Genomic DNA, 16,925 nt, shown 5'->3' with positions numbered 1-16,925 from the left:
ATCTGTCAGTGCCATTTTAAAGCCACAGTTGGCACCATCCTGAGGAGGCTACTCTTGAGCCATAACAACAAACCGGAAATCCAGAAACGTTTCTTTTTTCAATGTAGTTTTTTTCCACTAGAATGATGATTGAGGAGAGAAACAAGAAAAGCACAGAACAGCAATGGAGATCCTCTCTTCACGGCTGCAAAAAGAGAACTGAGGGAGTAGTGCCCGTCCTCTTGTTCATGTCATCGTTTTGGCAGGAAAGTGCCAGAAGGAGGAGGGGCGCTCCTAGCGTGCTAGAAAAGTTTGGAAATCTTTTCTGCGGCTTGCCTGCACACATGCAATCCCCCAGTGCAGGACTGCACAGAAGTCACAAAGATGAAATGAGCGGCTACATCTCCAACTTCCCCAGGTACGGTGAATTTCTTGACATTCCGAAGCATTGAAACATAGCTCCTGATGGTCTCAAACAGGGATTTTTTTTCAGCCTTTTGACCACAGATCTCTTAATTGGAGATAGTGAGAAATGGAGATCTTCCACATGCAAGGCACTGACCCACTGAGAGTAATAAAGAACTCGTTTCTTTTTACTGACATATAAACATGAGGACACATGCATTTATATGAACGTACGTCCAAAGCCACATTTAATTTGCAATTGTTATATTCACTTTAACAGATTGCACAAACCAACACCTCTGTACAATTTCTGTGGCCATGAAATCCTTACCTGTAAGGTGACAAGAGCTTTAAACACATCTAAATCTGTTTTGTATTCTGTTCTTTTCACAAGATTTTCTGTAGGGAAAAAAGGAGGCAGTGCCAGGGGGTTATGCGTTTCAATCATGGATTTTAAAAAATAGCTATAAAGACAGGTAAAGTAAGATTACCTTTCTGAATACTCAGTAAGAATTTGAGGATGTTCACAACAATCTTTTTCACAGAAAGCTGCATTTTTGCCTGTGGAGGAGAGATGAAGGGGGAACAGAGAGAATTTATGAAGATGGTACTAGCAAGACAAAAGTGTTAGAAGTTAAAGTTTGTTGCCCTCAAAATGTGGGACAGTAAACTAGATTTAGGTTTAAATTCCCAAACCTCTACTTAATTTCTGTCATGTAACATGCACACCTCTGCCAGAATCTCTACAGTTTTTCTTGGAGATTGCAAAGGGAACCTAAAGACTCAGGACCCAAAAAACAATATGTCCCAAAATCCACCACAGGAATGTGGTGCTATTTTAGAGCTAGATTTTTTACTTTTTGAAACACTGCAGGGCAAAACCTGTGCAGGGCGATGAGGAGCTCATGCCAGTTTTCAAAAGTTTTCAAGAGCTAAAACTAAAACCAGCGCTGTCACCTCTGGAAAACAGTGTATTGTTTCGGGGGAGAGGACAAGAGCTCCTGTGCCCCCTGCAGTGCTGAAGTTGACAGCCATGCTCTAAAATGGTGTTGCATTCCTGTGGCAGACTGTTAGGTCTTGGAACCTTAAGCCAATAAACAGACACTGAAGTATTGATTAGTAACATTTATTAATGAGGCATCGAAGCACCATGCTTGGCAAAGCCAGTTCTGGCAAAACTGGCATTCACAGTCCCCTTTATCTCCCGCTGGAAGCCCCCCTCCCGTTTTCCCAAGCATTTGTGAAAAACAGTTTTTGGAGCTGAGGTGCCCCAAGGTCAGCGGCAGATAGCAAGAGAGAGCCACCCAGCTTCCTGCCCCACGAGATAAGATTCAATTCTTTTCTCATGGGACAGAGGTACCAGAGGAAGCCTAGTTGTCTACAAAGCATGTGAAGCCATAAAGTAAAGATCAAGGAAAGAATGAACAGATGGCAGTGATTACATATAGCAGGATGATTACATATATCTTTCTAGCAGAATTGATTTGTTGTCTTAAACATTTACACTGAATTGGGAACGCATCTCAATCACAGATAACATCACCCTGGCAGATTTGGGAATGCAGGGTCATCTGATGGTGTGCTAACACATATGAACCTCCCATGAAACTGCCTTATAAATCAGACCTTTAGTCCACCAAGGCCTTGGCCTTAATTTACTAGCCCTCCAGGCCAACTCACTGGCTACTGTGTGAAATAGGTTGTGGTCTAGATGAAACAGTGGCTTCATCCAGCAGGTCTCTTATGTTCTTCTGTAAAAAGAACAGGCAATTGGATATTTAACAGCTTTTTTGGGTAAATATATACACTACTTTTCTGTGCTGCTTTATTTTATGGAAGCTACCTCTTCGAAATCAGGTATTTTGTGCTCTAATAACAGCTTCGCGCAGATCACTGTTCTTTCTGCCACTTCCACAGCTTCAATAGCAGGCAGAGATATGAACAAGTCTAGGATCTCTTCTCCCTGTAAGCATTTGCAAAATATAATAGATCAACACACCTCCTCAGAAACTAAGGATGCTTGATGAGCACTGAAAAACAAAAGGACAAGTGAAGGCTAATTCTTTTATTTTATGCTGGCATCCATACAAAATTATGTTGCTGAACAGCAACTAGAACCTTAGTGCAAAAAATGCATTTGGATTTGACTGTTCAGAAGATGCATTATATTAGACTGCAGATTCTGGAAATTTATGATTCATACTGCACCTTTTTATCTTCCATTAAGAAAATGAATAATAAAATTAACAGGCAGCATTTTAATGACAGTTTCAGTTTGTTTTAACCCAACAGTCTGAACGTTTTTACCTTGTCGTTATTAATAAGGTCCATAATCCTCACTAGATAGACGTCTGTAGTAGGCAGCATGTACACATTCGCTATTTTCAAAGCATCTTTTAATGAAGACGAGGTATCCTGTTTAACAATGTACTTTGCCACCCTCTGGAAAAGAAATTAATTTAGACACTGTTTTAGGGTTTTAAGGATAGGCACATTCATCACCATGTACAGTTTCTTGTTTATAAAATTGGTGATGGAAACTGCCATCAAATCACAGCTGACTTATGGCAACCCTGTAGGGTTTTCAAGGCAAAAGATGTTTGAAAGTGGTTTGCCATTGCCTGCCACCATGTGTGCTGAGAGAGTTCTGAGAAAACTGTGATTGGCCAAAGGTCACCCAGCAGGCTTCATGTGGAGGGGTGGGGTACTGAACCCAGTTCTCCAGGTTAGAGTTCACCGCTCTTAGCCTCTATAAAATTACTTTTCTGAATTTGTGTGCCTAGGCAAGCATAGAAGGAAGGCTGCAATTCTGCTTGTAGGTCCATGTTTGTTCAGATGAAACCAACAGGACTTATGGCAGCAGAATCTGACAGAAGGGACTCACTGGCCACTTACCAGCATCCTTTGTTTGTCATTTAAAAGACTGGTATCTCTGATGCCATAGTTTAACAGAACTGACTTCATTTCCATCAGTCGGTAACCTTCCTGCAGGAGCTTCACCCTGCAGACAAAGATGGGAAGGGCTAAAATAACCTCAAAATGAACCATGGTCACCTCTGGAAGCATAGGCAATTGTCTCCCCGCCACCACAGCAGGCCGCCAGGAGAGGAGAAGGAGTTGCGGCTTGCTCCACCCACTGCTGAGGCCACAACACTGCAGGGAAGTGGGAGGGGAGAGTAATAGCAGTGGGAGGAGGGCCAAGCAAGCAAGCATGCAGCAGCAGATACTGCTGCAACTGAGAATACACCCCCCCAAGTGAGTTACAGGTCCCTGCTTAACCTATTTATCAACTGCCTTGAGGATCCATAGGCTGCACATAAATAGTGATGAACAAAACCATAGTGCCAAGAAAGATTTCTGTAGTCCAAGGAAGGAGCTTGAATAAGTAAGATGCTTATTCTCTTACCTGGCATGATCCATTCCTAGGTATTCCTGCACAAGCCGCTCTACTCCTGGACTCCAGGGAACCACAGTGCTATGCATTATTGCTAGAACTCCTTCGAACTTCAACTACAAACAAAAAAAATACTGTAAGATCTATACATGCCACTGTTCTCTTGCTGCAAGGCCAGAAGAGTCTCATATTGCATTTCAAAAGAGAGATTCATCAGCACATTCTTCTCAGTCATACTCACATCTGTGTTGGACATGCAGCTCAAGACACCTATAGCCTTTGATTCCCAAGCAGTATCAAAGACAGACGTCGACTGTGTACAATAGCGTTCTAGCAAGTCCTAGATGAGGTTTAAAAACATCCTTATGAACACTAACAGAACAGCTTATGCACAGTTAATCTTTTGCAAATGTCATTTTCAAAAAGTGATTAATGTTGTTTATTTGACAAAATTCACATGCTGTTCTTTCCAAAGCAGTTTACAATTTACAACAGCAATTTATATGCTGTTCTTTCCAAAGCAGTTTACAACATCTAATACAAGCCATACAGATGCGTTAGTTTAAATTTAAAACCAATAAAACTTCAGCATAGGCTGAGAAACAGCAAGATAAGACCCAAGAACAAACTGCTGATGAACAGAGCATCAACTGCTGCAGAGCACTGGCGCTAACACCCTCAGCACAGGTGTTTTGGAGAGGCTGAAGTCTCCAAAAGGGAATGCATTACAATAGTCAAGCTGCATTGTGATCGGAGCATGGTTAGCTGCAGCCCACTCATTGCTTTCTAGAAGAGAAATGAGTTGGTGCTCCAGTCTGAACTGGTAAAAGGTCCCTTGAGCAACAGATTCTATTTAAGTATGTAAGGATAACAGAAGATTTAAAGGTTGCAAACCTGCACCCTGAGAGAGAGCACTATCCCAGGTGATGGCCTGCTTATCCGGGGCCAAAGAACTCCCAACTATTAACACTGCCATTTGCAATAGACTGGTTAATTATACAAGATATTTATGTTATCTAGACTACAAAACTTTGGTTTTATGTGGAAGACAACTGAATGTACCTTTATGTACTGCAAGAGAGTTTCATCCTTTTGTAGATCATGTTGGTGCATATATGGCTCAATAAATTTCTCTAAAGTTGCTGGAATGAGTTCTGCCACCAAAACTTTATCAAGCATACGGAACACTATTGTACTTGCACTTTCCTGGGGGGTGGGGGGACACACCAAAAAACAAAACAACCCCTGAACAATGGTCTTTTCTCTGAAGAAAGATAAGCAGCATGCAGCAGGTATTTCTGCACATAACAATCTGCTGACCTCTGTAAATGCTTGACTATTCATACAGAGTGATTGACTCAGTTCCTGGAAGTTAATGCTAAGACTTCAAGAATGGAACAGCTGCAGCTGCCCTCAATACGCTTATCTGCAATGCTGCTAGACTTGTTCAAGCAAGTGGCTGAAAAGCCTTATGGGCAAGCATGGGCAGCCTACAGCTCGAGCTGCCCTGACCAGCAGATGTTGACATGGCCCACAGCCCTCGTTTTCCATAGAAATGCCACCTTATGCCAATTGCTTCTGGAGACACTCGTACCAATTTTTTAAAACCCTCACCCTTCCTCTGAAAAGATCAGGTCAGCATTCATCATTCTTCCACTTTAATTTCACACAAACAACCATGGGAAGAGTTGTTTTGACAGGCACAAGGCCGCCCAGCAAGTTTCACAGCAGTGTGTGAATCTGAACCTAGACTCTAATCTAGGGGTGCCCAACTCTGGCACCCCAGATGTTCACTATGATTCCCATCAGGCTATGGGAATCATAGTCCATGAACATCTGGGGCGCCAGAGTTAGACACCCCTGCTCTAATAAATCTACGGTGTTGGCGCTCTAAATCCCTAACAAAAAGTATGGATGTGTCAATAGGCTCTTTGACGTTTATTAAATTATCATGAGAATTTCCACTACACCCTTTCTGATTGCTGGTGTTCCCAATTTGGTTTTTCAACACACATACCCTTGACCACAGTGACCAGGTTTGATAGAAATTTTGTTGTTAAAACCAATGCCTGTTTTTGCATGAACCATGAAAAAAGATTGCAAAAGACACAGACAGCTGTAGGAAAAGCATATCAGAAACTGGAATTTTCTAATAAAAACATTTTCTAATAAAAATACTGTGTTTTCACAAAAGGTCACTCTCACCTCCGGCCTCCCATATAACATCTGAATGTTGCTGTTTTCATACCTTTTCAAACTCACAGAGGGTCAGCTTGCAGTTGTACTTTCTGTAAAGATCTATCAAGTCGTGTAAAGTTCGGATCAGTTTTGCTAAGCAACAGACCTCTTCACACTTATCGTTCTTTTGAGATATAAAATCAACATGATAATTTGTCATGAATCACAGCTGTACTACTGCACTTCAGACATACACTTGACAAATTACAGAACCCCACTCCCTCCAGAGGCAACATAAAAAACACACAAATCTAACCAAAGGAAATGTTTTTGAGTAACTTACTGAAGACTATGAAGGGCCTTTCACAGAATTCTAGGCTTGTGACTTAGCCCACACATGATTTCATTCTTGGCCAAATAATTACCCAGAGAGTACAGCACATTGAAGATGCAACTCCAGCTTTATCTGGATCACCGGTAAAAAACACCTGGGCCATTTCAAGTCCGTTTTCTGGCCAGTTGGCCTGTTTGAAATTGGAAACAAAAATTAAAGCAATACAAGCGGGGACCCACAAGAAAGGGGAAATCCCCCCCATGTCTCCCTTCTGCTCCTCCTCCTCCTCCATTTTTAAAAACAGTTTTTGGATTTTTCTGCATGCAGTGATAATCCCCACCCAGATTTGCAGGAAACATTTTATGTCTACATGGCCCCAATTCAGATTTAAGTATCCATATATTGCACATTAGATACATTGATGATGAATAATTTCTTAAAGAAGAATTACTGTGCTTTACCTCGTCAGTTACTTCAAGATCTCGAGCTTGTTCTTCCAGCCATTTTGCTATTATTCCCTGGAGTACAAGAGACAAGCTAAGTTGTAAGTACACACACACACACACACACACACACACTTCTTATATGTGCATCCTGCCTAAGCACAAGGTTCCCTATAGCAGTGGTGGTGAACCTATGGCACTCCAGATGTTCATGGACTACAATTGGCCATGCTGGCAGGGGATGATGGGAATTGTAGTCCATGAACATCTGGAGTGCCATAGGTTCGCCACCATGGCCCTATAGTTTCCCACCCAAGAGACTGATCAGGTCCACCCTTCTTAGCAACGTTGTAGTGTCTGGTACTCCCATATAATTTTATGAGCTTTAAACCACCTCTGTGCACAACTCTTTATTCATCCATGTTCATTAACTGAAGGTTTATAAGGATTCCTCCCACTGGGTCATTACCTGTCCTTCAGGCAAAGCCAAATTTATGAAAGGAACAATCCCATCTTTAAACCACAAACACAGCTCCTTGCGAGAAATGGTTGTAGAGATTGCGTCAAGCAGGTCCTTAAGCATTTCCACACTAAAATGTTCTGTGAACTCTCCCTAGAATGGAGTAAAAAGCATTCAAGAAATATTTTCACAACAGTAAGACAAGTAACCATAGTTTCTAACAAGAGTTTGTGAACATCCAAAGCTGCCATATTACAGCAAGATGGATTGTTGGACCATCTAACCCAGTATGTCTCCTCTAACAGGCTGCAGCTGTCAAAGGTCTTGAGCACAAGACTTTGCCAGATGTAACTCCTAAGAACGTTTGTAAGGAGAAGGTACAAAGCTCTCTCTCTTACCAGCGCCATCCTATGCAGGGTTGCCTCAGTTTCATTGTGCTTGGACTGCAATAACTCTGCATAGAAGGGTACTGTCAGTGAAAGACAAGCTAAGGGACAGGCATTACAACAAGCCTCCTTGAATCTTGAGGAAAAGTGGGACGTGCTTTAATGAACATTAAACGTATGAAGCTTCCTTACATGTACTCAGAGCATTAGTCCACACAGGTCAATGAATGGCATTAACTCTCTAGGTTCTCAGACAAAAGGCTATCCCAACACAAACTACCCAAGAGTCTTTGAACTAGAGATGTCAACAAGTGACCCTTGGACTTCCTGCCTGCCACGCGGGTGTTTTTATCACTGACTTACAGGCTGTAACAAGATGTGGGAGAGGGAGAGGAAAATGTCTATTGCCATTTACCCGATGTCGTTTCCAGATATAGGCTGCAGAAAAGAGATTTCCTTCTTTCAGCTGTAAAACAATGTCCTTGAAGATGTCTTCATTATTCAGAAACTTTAGCCAAGTGGTTCCACTAAGAGAGCATAAATTGCTGTTTACTTGTAACCCAATTTAAAAAATATACACTGCAATTGTAAACACAGAGGTGGTACTTAAAATGAAGTGATAATCCTATATTCAGAGGGGCAGTTCTATTCAAAATGGTGTTAAATCTTGAAATACTATAGTAGGCAATGAACATTTGGATTAGGTGAGACCAGTGATTAATGCAAAGCCAAGAAATGCTATTAGAAGAACCTTGCTTCTAGGTTCAGAATGAGAACTCACAAAGTATAGCTACAAGCCAATCTAGCTCTAATCAGACCATTCACATTTTCTAGAGCACAATTTGGAAGATTACAAATGTCAGTTTTTATCAAAAGTGTTAATCAAGCCCACATTTTGTATCACCATTCATGTAGCACAAGTTTGCAGAGACAGAACATAGGGGCCAGTGGAAACTAGCACACATTTTTCTAGATAGATTACTAAATCACACACAAATCAATGAAAACAGAAAAAAAGGTAAACCTGAATTTTTTCGGACCAAAAGCTCCATAAAAAGTTGTCAGTCTTGCTTGTGCCTGCAGCACCTAAGGGGAGACACAGATTTATTTTATTACACATTAAATCTACATTAGAATCGACAGCTAGTTGGACCATTTTCTATTGGGGGGGAATATTTTTTCTAGAACAGGGGTAGGGAACCTGCGGCTCTCCAGATGTTCAGGAACTACAATTCCCATCAGCCCCTACCAGCATGGCCAATTGGCCATGCTGGTAGGGGCTGATGGGAATTGTAGTTCCTGAACATCTGGAGAGCCGCAGGTTCCCTACCCCTGTTCTAGAACCTCCAAATCCACCACATTGGCATCAAGTTCTGCATGTAAAAGAGAAGTATTAGACTTTGGCCAAGAAACCAAAATTTAAATTCCCATTTGGCCACAGAGCTCTGTGGAAGAGGGGACATTATATGTGAGAATCAGGCATGTGTGTTTTACCACAAAATAGCTAAACAAGCACGGACAGCAAATATGCCTGGTCCTCAGTGTCCACGTACATAACCTACATTTAGTTTCTAACACTCATGTCCTGGGATGCCTGGGAGAACAGCTGATATATAAGATAAATACTTTAGCAGATGATGGAATGAAGTTAAGTGATCTTGAAATATATTTCAAAATTCAAAACCCAGTGGATCTTTAGAAAAACTGTGAGAAGAGCACAGCATTTTATTGCAATCTAGTTTCATCCTACATAAAATTCCTGACTCAAACTCTCAAGATTCTCCTCCCATTTCCTAGTAGAAACATTAATGGCGACAGTTTTATTTCCTTACCATTGTAAGAGATGTTGAATTCCTATTAGAAGGAGCAGCAAAGGTTGTGACATCTCTGCTTGAAACCTAGAACATGCAAGACAGATGTTAAATTGATCTGCAGTACAGATGGTAATTGCACCTGCCAGATTTGTAACAAAGATCTAACACTAGGGCAATGCTTGCACCCATTACAGGGCTGACCATAACATATCAAAACCTACCCTGTTTCCAGCATAGTTGAGCATTTCATGCGCTGTCCCATATGTTGGCCAAGGGCTTTGAATGCAGCACTCAACTACAAATTGACTATCCTATTTAGAGGAAGGAGATAAAAAAAATAACTTTTCAAATTATCTTCCCTACAGCAGATAAACATAAGTTACATAGAGATTAGACTATACCTTAATTTTGTTCAAGTTTTCTTTAGCTTGAGCCACAAGTTCTAACCAGGGTGATCGTCCATCAGGGTCCACACACTCAGAAGCCAATCTTTCCAAAATGGAGCTCACTTTCATTTTATAAACAAGCTGCATTCAAAGACAACAAAGTTATTCCAGCTTCAAATCTGGCTTGAAGAGCAGGGAAGTGTGTGCTATGCATTTGCTGCCAATACCTTCAGAGTAAACTGAACGTTACTGCTGTGCCTTTCCCCCAGAAGTGCCCATGAACACACACAGTTAATAACTTTGAAAGTTAAAGATCTCCTTCAAAGAATGAAGCAAAAGAAGTTTAGACAGTTAACACCACTGTGGAATTTAGTTGTCAGTCCAGATGGTTTTTACAAAATGTTTTTGATGGACTGAGGACAAGTTTGGTATTGGCTGAAGTGAGAGGGGACTGGAATGAAAGAACAGAAGCCATCAGAAAAAAAATCCTTTAGGGTTTTGTAATGGGCAGTGTACACTGGGGTATAATTTTCAGGCAGAAGTCCTTTACCTCAACTTCTAGTCCAAAATGAAGAGCAAAACTCTCAGCCTTGGAAAATTTATGCTTGTGAAGTAAACGACTTAGCCTAGAGAGAGAAGAAAAAAGAAATCTGTACTTCCAGCTGTTTATGATCCTGCACAGCTTAAGACCTCAATACAATCTTCAAGGCTTACACAGAGTGATGCAACCTGAGGTTTTGTGGCCTAAGATGCTAAAATTTGAACATATCAAAGTTTGGCAACTTTCCTATGCAAAAGTGACTACACCCTATTAAAACAACGAGTCCCGTATTTATTTAGTTGCTTATTTATTACTCAGATTTTCCTGCTTTCCCTGACACAGTATGCTCAGAGTGGCTTCCAATATCATTTCAGTAAAAACATGCATAATTCATTATGAGGCCTTAAAAAACCAATCCAAGGGTTGAACAATTTAAAACTTAAAACATTTACCCCAACACCCATACCACACAATCAAACCAAAGAACAGAAGAGAAGGGGAAAGGAAGGGATCAAACCCCATTGTTACCCTCAACTAAAAGCTTGGCGGAAGAGCGCTGTCTTACAGGCCTTGTGGGATTGAGATAGATCCAGCAGGACCCTGGTCTCATCAGACAGCATTCCACCAGAGTCAAGAAGCTGAACAGTTCCCAGTTTGTGAGGGACTGCACTCCAATAATTTAATTTACACTGAAGCCATACCATTAAGCAAATATACATATACCTGTCCTCAGGAACAGCTTCTGTTAAGCACCTCATTACCAGAAATGAGACAGGAATATTCAAAGACCTAGAAATGAATCCTTTGTAAATGACCAGGTTCTAACAAATAATTGGAAATAGAGCAATGGTTTACTTTTAAATAAAGAGCAAACTTACTTATGCTCATTTTCATAGATACCTTCCAAGAAGTATATTGTATCCTGTAAGAGAAACCTCTTATAAAATCACATATATTGCAAACTTACTTATAAATCTGTCCCATTGGTCAACAGGACTTACATGGAAGTTAGTTGACTGAGGACTTCCTTACCTAAAAAACCTATTTTTTTCCAAACCCTGGATAACATATTGTTTTGCCTCTGAATTATACTCTCTCAATTGGTCCTCCCCAACACCCTCATTCTACTCCCAGTTTACTTGGAAGTGAAATAGAGAAATAAAAACATACCGTATTTATTTTACTTTGAACCAGTGAAGAAATGTTCGTTACTTTCAAAGAGTAGAGTTGGTGCATCAAGGGTAAGGAAAAAACTACAATGTTTCTCATCTACAGAAAGAATTTAGAAAGTCGTCAATGATGGTGTCTCAGTAAAATACGAAGGACAAAACACCACCCCGACCCATATATTTATTTATTTTCTCAACCTTCGGGAATAAGTAAATGTAAATTATCAAATGGAAGATAACAACAATCAAAGTCAGAGGTTCTGACACTGTGTATTATCACTTCCTTCTTTGCAGTTCAATTAAAGGGAGATATTTTGTGGATTTTTTACTGATAGAAGTTGGAACTCAATACCTGTTTATGATCATCAGGTTCTGTCAGTGCTACAAGTTTATGATTCACACTACACTGGCTAAAGAAAAGAAGAAAAAATGCAGATTACTTTAAGAAAATGCCCACACTCTATTTTAAAACCGCTGTGGACTTGGGCTGTTCCAAGGGGGGTTGTTAGTCCACTAGGACTTTCTCAGTGGCCATGACCCACATATGTGGAATTAAATCTCATTGTATTTAAAGGTGCTTATTTTTCTGCATATAAGCTTTTAAGAAAGCATGGGGAAATATTAGACCTTGGCAAAAGAGTAACAGAAAATCTGCCATGTCACATTAAGACCAAGGGTTTATCTAGTGTTGCATCTTGCTTTCCCAGTGGCCAACTGTGAGAAGGCCTACAAGCACGGCGCAAAAGCCAAGGCCTCCTCATGTCAGATCTCCAAAGCAACTCTTGAGATGTTGTTTGTGTGGAATGTCAAGTCGCAGCTGACTTGTGGCAACCCTATAGAGTTTTCAAGTCAAGAGACATTAGGAGGTGGTTTGCCACTACCTGCCCTCATGTGGGCTGAGAAATTTCTGAGAGAACTGTGACTAGCGCAAGGTTACCCAGCAGGTTTCATGTGCAGGAGTGGGGTTCTGGACTGGTGAGCCCACTGAGAGCCTGCCAGCAGATGTAGCCACCCCCCAGTGCTGATCTGGACTGGTGAGCCTGCCAGCCAAGGTAGCACTCCCATCCTTGTGCCCGGTTCAACCAAGTCACAATTATGACATATTCACCCTTGTAACAAATGAGTTTGACATCCTGTGCTATACTACACAGGCTCTCACTGCGGAAATTATGCTTCAGTTATCCACAGGTTACCCTGCTATTGATGAACAATCTGATTCTTACATTAGAAGAAATTCTTCTGTGTGAACTGAAGGCCAATCCCAAATCATAGTAAATGAGTAAACATCCCACATGCTTAAGACATTCTAAAAGAGAAGAAAAGGATATCTGACGCATACTTATACATGAGGGAGACCTATTTTCTTTATTGTTTCACACACTACAAACAAAAGTCATTTCACTTAATTCTTTCATGCTTCAGAGTGCTATTACATAACAAACTGGTAGGAGTAATCAGACAGTTTAGAAATTTATAATTTTAGGCTGGCCTTTTGAACAAGTATTCAGATGTGACTGCCATTTACAAGCATCACAGCAAAGACAGTTTTCTGTTCAAAAGATGCTGTTATTGTTGCCAAATGCCCTCAACACATTTGCTGGACGTCGCTCTGTCAAGAGCAAGACAGAGCCCTTCGGGGGTGGGCGGTATATAAATTAAATTATTTATAAATAAATAAATAAATAAATAAATAAATGTAAAAGCCCGTCAACCAACAGGTGCCTGTGCTTCTCACTAGATGCAGTAAACACAATCTTGGATCTGAGTTCTCTACAATGACTTTCTCCCCATTACATCTAAAAGATACTGAAATTAAGTCATTACAAAATCAAGTAATAAAAATGTACTTGCCTCATCATCCAAGGTGTACAACAAACTATCCACAACCTGAAACTGTTTTACAGCTGCAAAAACAAACACACACATTGTTTTGTCAGCTTTGCTCCAAGAAAAAAGGTTTTGTGACAAAATATAAGGCATCAGGAATGCGAGCAGCAAGTCCCAGACAGCTTCCTGCATGCCAGTGTGGGAACTTGCTAATGGAAAAGGCTGATGGCTATAGCTACCAACTCAGTAGCAATAAATAACTGATGAGACCAATCAGATCGCAACATGTTTTATTCTGGTGCTGACTCTGGGTTGGTTCTACAAACCGAGCGTCTTATCACTCAGACGCAAACTGAGTCCCTCGTCAGCTGTCCCATTACCCAGTTGTGCTTGCCTCCATACAGCCAACCCTGCCAAAGAAAAGCTCAGCACTTTATCATGGTTTTGATGGAGAAAGTTCAGATTCGTATGCTATAGTTAAGCATATCCCTAACACGGGTTTGTAAATAACCATCAGGGTTACAAAGGAACAAGGGAAAAGACTGGAAATGGTAGGCAGCACATGATAATGATTCTGAAGCCCGGCCTCTTGCATGGGAGAACTGCCAGAACTGCCAGTGGTTCAAGAAAGGGATTTGTGCCTTGCACTGCTCCCTCTGCCTTCCATGCAATTCCCACACCCTTCTTGCCTTGATGGCATTGTAACTCCAACCAGACACAAGATGATAGCTTTGCTGCAGTTGTGATTTCGGTCCAACTCCAAATGTGTCAAAGACTGTGTGTGTGTGTTAAGTAAAGAAAAGTATGTCAAATAACTTACCTTTGATCATACTTGAATCAAGAACATTTTGAAGAGATATCAGTCTTTTATTAGGATCCGCCTCCCACACAGATATCACACAGTCACCTAAACCCTTTTGAAACAAAATATTTATAACCAAAATGACATTTAAAATCAAAGTAATGATATTCTACTGCTGCAATAAGAACATAAGAACAAGCCAGCTGGATCAGACCAGAGTCCATCTAGTCCAGCTCTCTGCTACTCGCAGTGGCCCACCAGGTGCCTTTGGGAGCTCACATGCAGGAGGTGAAAGCAATGGCCTTCTCCGGCTGTTGCTCCCGATCACCTGGTCTGTTAAGGCATTTGCAATCTCAGATCAAGGAGGATCAAGATTGGTAGCCATAAATCGACTTCTCCTCCATCAATCTGTCCAAGCCCTTTTTAAAGCTATCCAGGTTAGTGGCCATCACCACCTCCTGTGGCAGCATATTCCAAACACCAATCACACGTTGCGTGAAGAAGTGTTTCCTTTTATTAGTCCTAATTCTTCCCCCCAGCATTTTCAATGAATGCCCCCTGGTTCTAGTATTGTGAGAAAGAGAGAAAAATATCTCTCTATCAACATTTTCTACCCCATGCATAATTTTATAGACTTTAATCATATCCCCCCTCAGCCGTCACCTCTCCAAACTAAAGAGTCCCAAACGCTGCAGCCTCTCCTCTTAGGGAAGGTGCTCCAGTCCCTCAATCATCCTTGTTGCCCTTCTCTGCACTTTTTCTACCTCCTCAATATCCTTTTTGAGATGCGGCGACCAGAACTGGACACAGTACTCCAAGTGCGGTCGCACCACTGCTTTATATAAGGGCATGACAATCGTTGCAGTTTTATTATCAATTCCCTTCCTAATGATCCCCAGCATAGTGTTTGCCTTTTTCAATATTCCAGACTCTCAGATGCCAGCCTTTTGCTGTGCAGGGGAAAAAACCTTCCGGACTCTTTAAGAACTAGAACTGGACCACCAAATACAGGGGAATCTTCCAGCCCTGCTGACAAATCATTTTGATCATGATTCAATTTCTGGTTCTCACCTAAGCAGTAAAAGATCACTTACTCCATGAGAATCTGTTTGCTAATTATAATCGGCACTGGAGGCCCAGATGCACAGGCCCCCTCTTCTGAAATAAGAAAGTCAGGGCCCTTTCTATGATGGTGCCTCAAATTATAGAATGACTTCCTGACATCTTACTTAATACTTGATCTGTTACTGTATGAGGCCAGGTGAATACCTAGATATTTTGTGGATTATTTTCCAATTGTACTCTGACTGACTGCCAAATTGTTTCATGTGCTGCATTAATTCTGTGAGCATATTTATGGAGCAAGCAGCCAATAGATTAAACACATGAAGCTGCCTTAGACGGAATCAAAGCATCAGTCCATCAAAATCAGTACTGACTACTTGGACTGGCAGCAGCTCTCCAGGATCCCAGCTAGGGGTTTTTCACATCACCTACTACCTGGTCTGTTCAACTGGAAATGCCAGGGATTGAAACTAGGATGTTCTGCATGCCAAGCAGAGGCCCTGCCACCTAGCCATGGCCACCCTCCCCATGGAAACAATATACAGCCCACATGTAAGTCACATCACATGATCTTATTGCTTATTAGTATTAATGTACTGGGAAACAATGATTAATTGTAGTCAAGTATTTATTGTTTGAGCCATTGGCTATAACAATACAGAAATACATGCAGATTAATTGTAGCTTCCCAGTGCTTTTACACTGATGTCAGAACTAGAAATGATGACAACCACAGAATATTCTACTAACAGCATTAAAAATTTTAAATTAAATACGAATTTAAATACTGCAAGATTTATTTACCCCTATCATCAGAGAAATCTTGTTTGCCACGTGTCTAGTCACAGAAGTTAGACAACCAGCAGTATGGTACTCTTCCGTAGAAATAAAACATGTTTCCACTTGCTCTTGCAGCTGAAAGAAAAGCAAATAATCCTTAAAGATAGTAGCAGGGAGAAAGAAACTGGTTTCCTGCCCCCAATTATAGAGAACTTTGTGGCCAGGTCACTAGGACTTAAAAACAAAATCAGTGTCAACAATATCACTACTGGCGTGTTGTGTGGTTTCCGGGCTGTATGGTCGTGTTGTAGTAGCATTTTCTTCTGACATTTTGCCTGCATCTGTGGCTGGCATCTTCAGAGGAAGATGCAGGTGAAACATCAGGAGAAAATGCTACTAGAACACAGCCATACAGCCCAGAAACCACACAACACCCCAGTGATTCCGGCCGTGAAAGCCTTCGACAATACAATATCACTACTAGTCCCAAATGTCTATGCGACTAGTCTGAGTCACAAGCAAAACAAGTATATCAGAAATTATAGTAGTAAATACTCCTGGTTACCTTTTTCGCTGTACTGAAGTCCAGGGTATCAATTGCTATATAAGAAAGAAAAGGATAACCTGTAAAAAGCAGTTTGTGTTGAACAGCATCTGAACAGTTTAAGTTTAATTATTTAATATTAAATATAATATAAAATATAATTCTTCAATATAATTATTTAATATTAACATATCCTTTTGAAATATATTTTAAGGAAAATTTTCACTGGTGTTATCTTGCTTTGCTGCCTCAATGTACTATGTACTTACAGCAGTAAGATTGTTATTGAGGACAATTGGAAATACACTCAATTTTCCCAAAGTCGCCTTATTGGGAATCTAATATAGAAGACTATGGGCTAGTTGGTAAAACTAGAACAATCAAAATAAATGCAGCCACATATCACTGAATCAGAACA

At 40.8% G+C, this 16,925-nt stretch overlaps 1 protein-coding gene across 1 annotated transcript in view; it reads right to left on the bottom strand.

The window, feature by feature from the left end:
- KNTC1 (kinetochore associated 1) overlaps positions 1-16,925 on the bottom strand; it is a 53,109-nt gene that overhangs the window by 32,579 nt on the left and 3,605 nt on the right. Inside the window, exons 7-33 of the mRNA XM_048514186.1 lie at positions 16,529-16,563; positions 15,988-16,098; positions 14,137-14,230; positions 13,341-13,393; positions 12,713-12,795; positions 11,842-11,899; positions 11,491-11,589; positions 11,199-11,242; positions 11,044-11,109; positions 10,330-10,405; positions 9,795-9,920; positions 9,615-9,704; positions 9,412-9,477; positions 8,604-8,665; positions 7,995-8,106; positions 7,203-7,346; positions 6,752-6,808; positions 6,382-6,480; positions 6,027-6,140; positions 4,841-4,984; positions 4,020-4,118; positions 3,791-3,894; positions 3,280-3,385; positions 2,692-2,826; positions 2,228-2,347; positions 876-945; positions 716-783 (exon numbers count right to left, since the gene is read on the bottom strand). Of these exons, the coding sequence (XP_048370143.1) occupies positions 716-783; positions 876-945; positions 2,228-2,347; positions 2,692-2,826; positions 3,280-3,385; positions 3,791-3,894; positions 4,020-4,118; positions 4,841-4,984; positions 6,027-6,140; positions 6,382-6,480; positions 6,752-6,808; positions 7,203-7,346; positions 7,995-8,106; positions 8,604-8,665; positions 9,412-9,477; positions 9,615-9,704; positions 9,795-9,920; positions 10,330-10,405; positions 11,044-11,109; positions 11,199-11,242; positions 11,491-11,589; positions 11,842-11,899; positions 12,713-12,795; positions 13,341-13,393; positions 14,137-14,230; positions 15,988-16,098; positions 16,529-16,563 (2,435 nt within the window). The remainder of the gene's footprint in view (positions 1-715; positions 784-875; positions 946-2,227; positions 2,348-2,691; positions 2,827-3,279; positions 3,386-3,790; positions 3,895-4,019; positions 4,119-4,840; positions 4,985-6,026; positions 6,141-6,381; positions 6,481-6,751; positions 6,809-7,202; positions 7,347-7,994; positions 8,107-8,603; positions 8,666-9,411; positions 9,478-9,614; positions 9,705-9,794; positions 9,921-10,329; positions 10,406-11,043; positions 11,110-11,198; positions 11,243-11,490; positions 11,590-11,841; positions 11,900-12,712; positions 12,796-13,340; positions 13,394-14,136; positions 14,231-15,987; positions 16,099-16,528; positions 16,564-16,925) is intronic.

This window comes from Sphaerodactylus townsendi, linkage group LG13 (genome assembly GCF_021028975.2).
Source record: "Sphaerodactylus townsendi isolate TG3544 linkage group LG13, MPM_Stown_v2.3, whole genome shotgun sequence".
Taxonomy (NCBI): Eukaryota; Metazoa; Chordata; class Lepidosauria; order Squamata; family Sphaerodactylidae; genus Sphaerodactylus; species Sphaerodactylus townsendi.
Note: the sequence above shows the minus strand (reverse complement) of the source record. Positions and strands in the feature narration are given on the sequence as shown.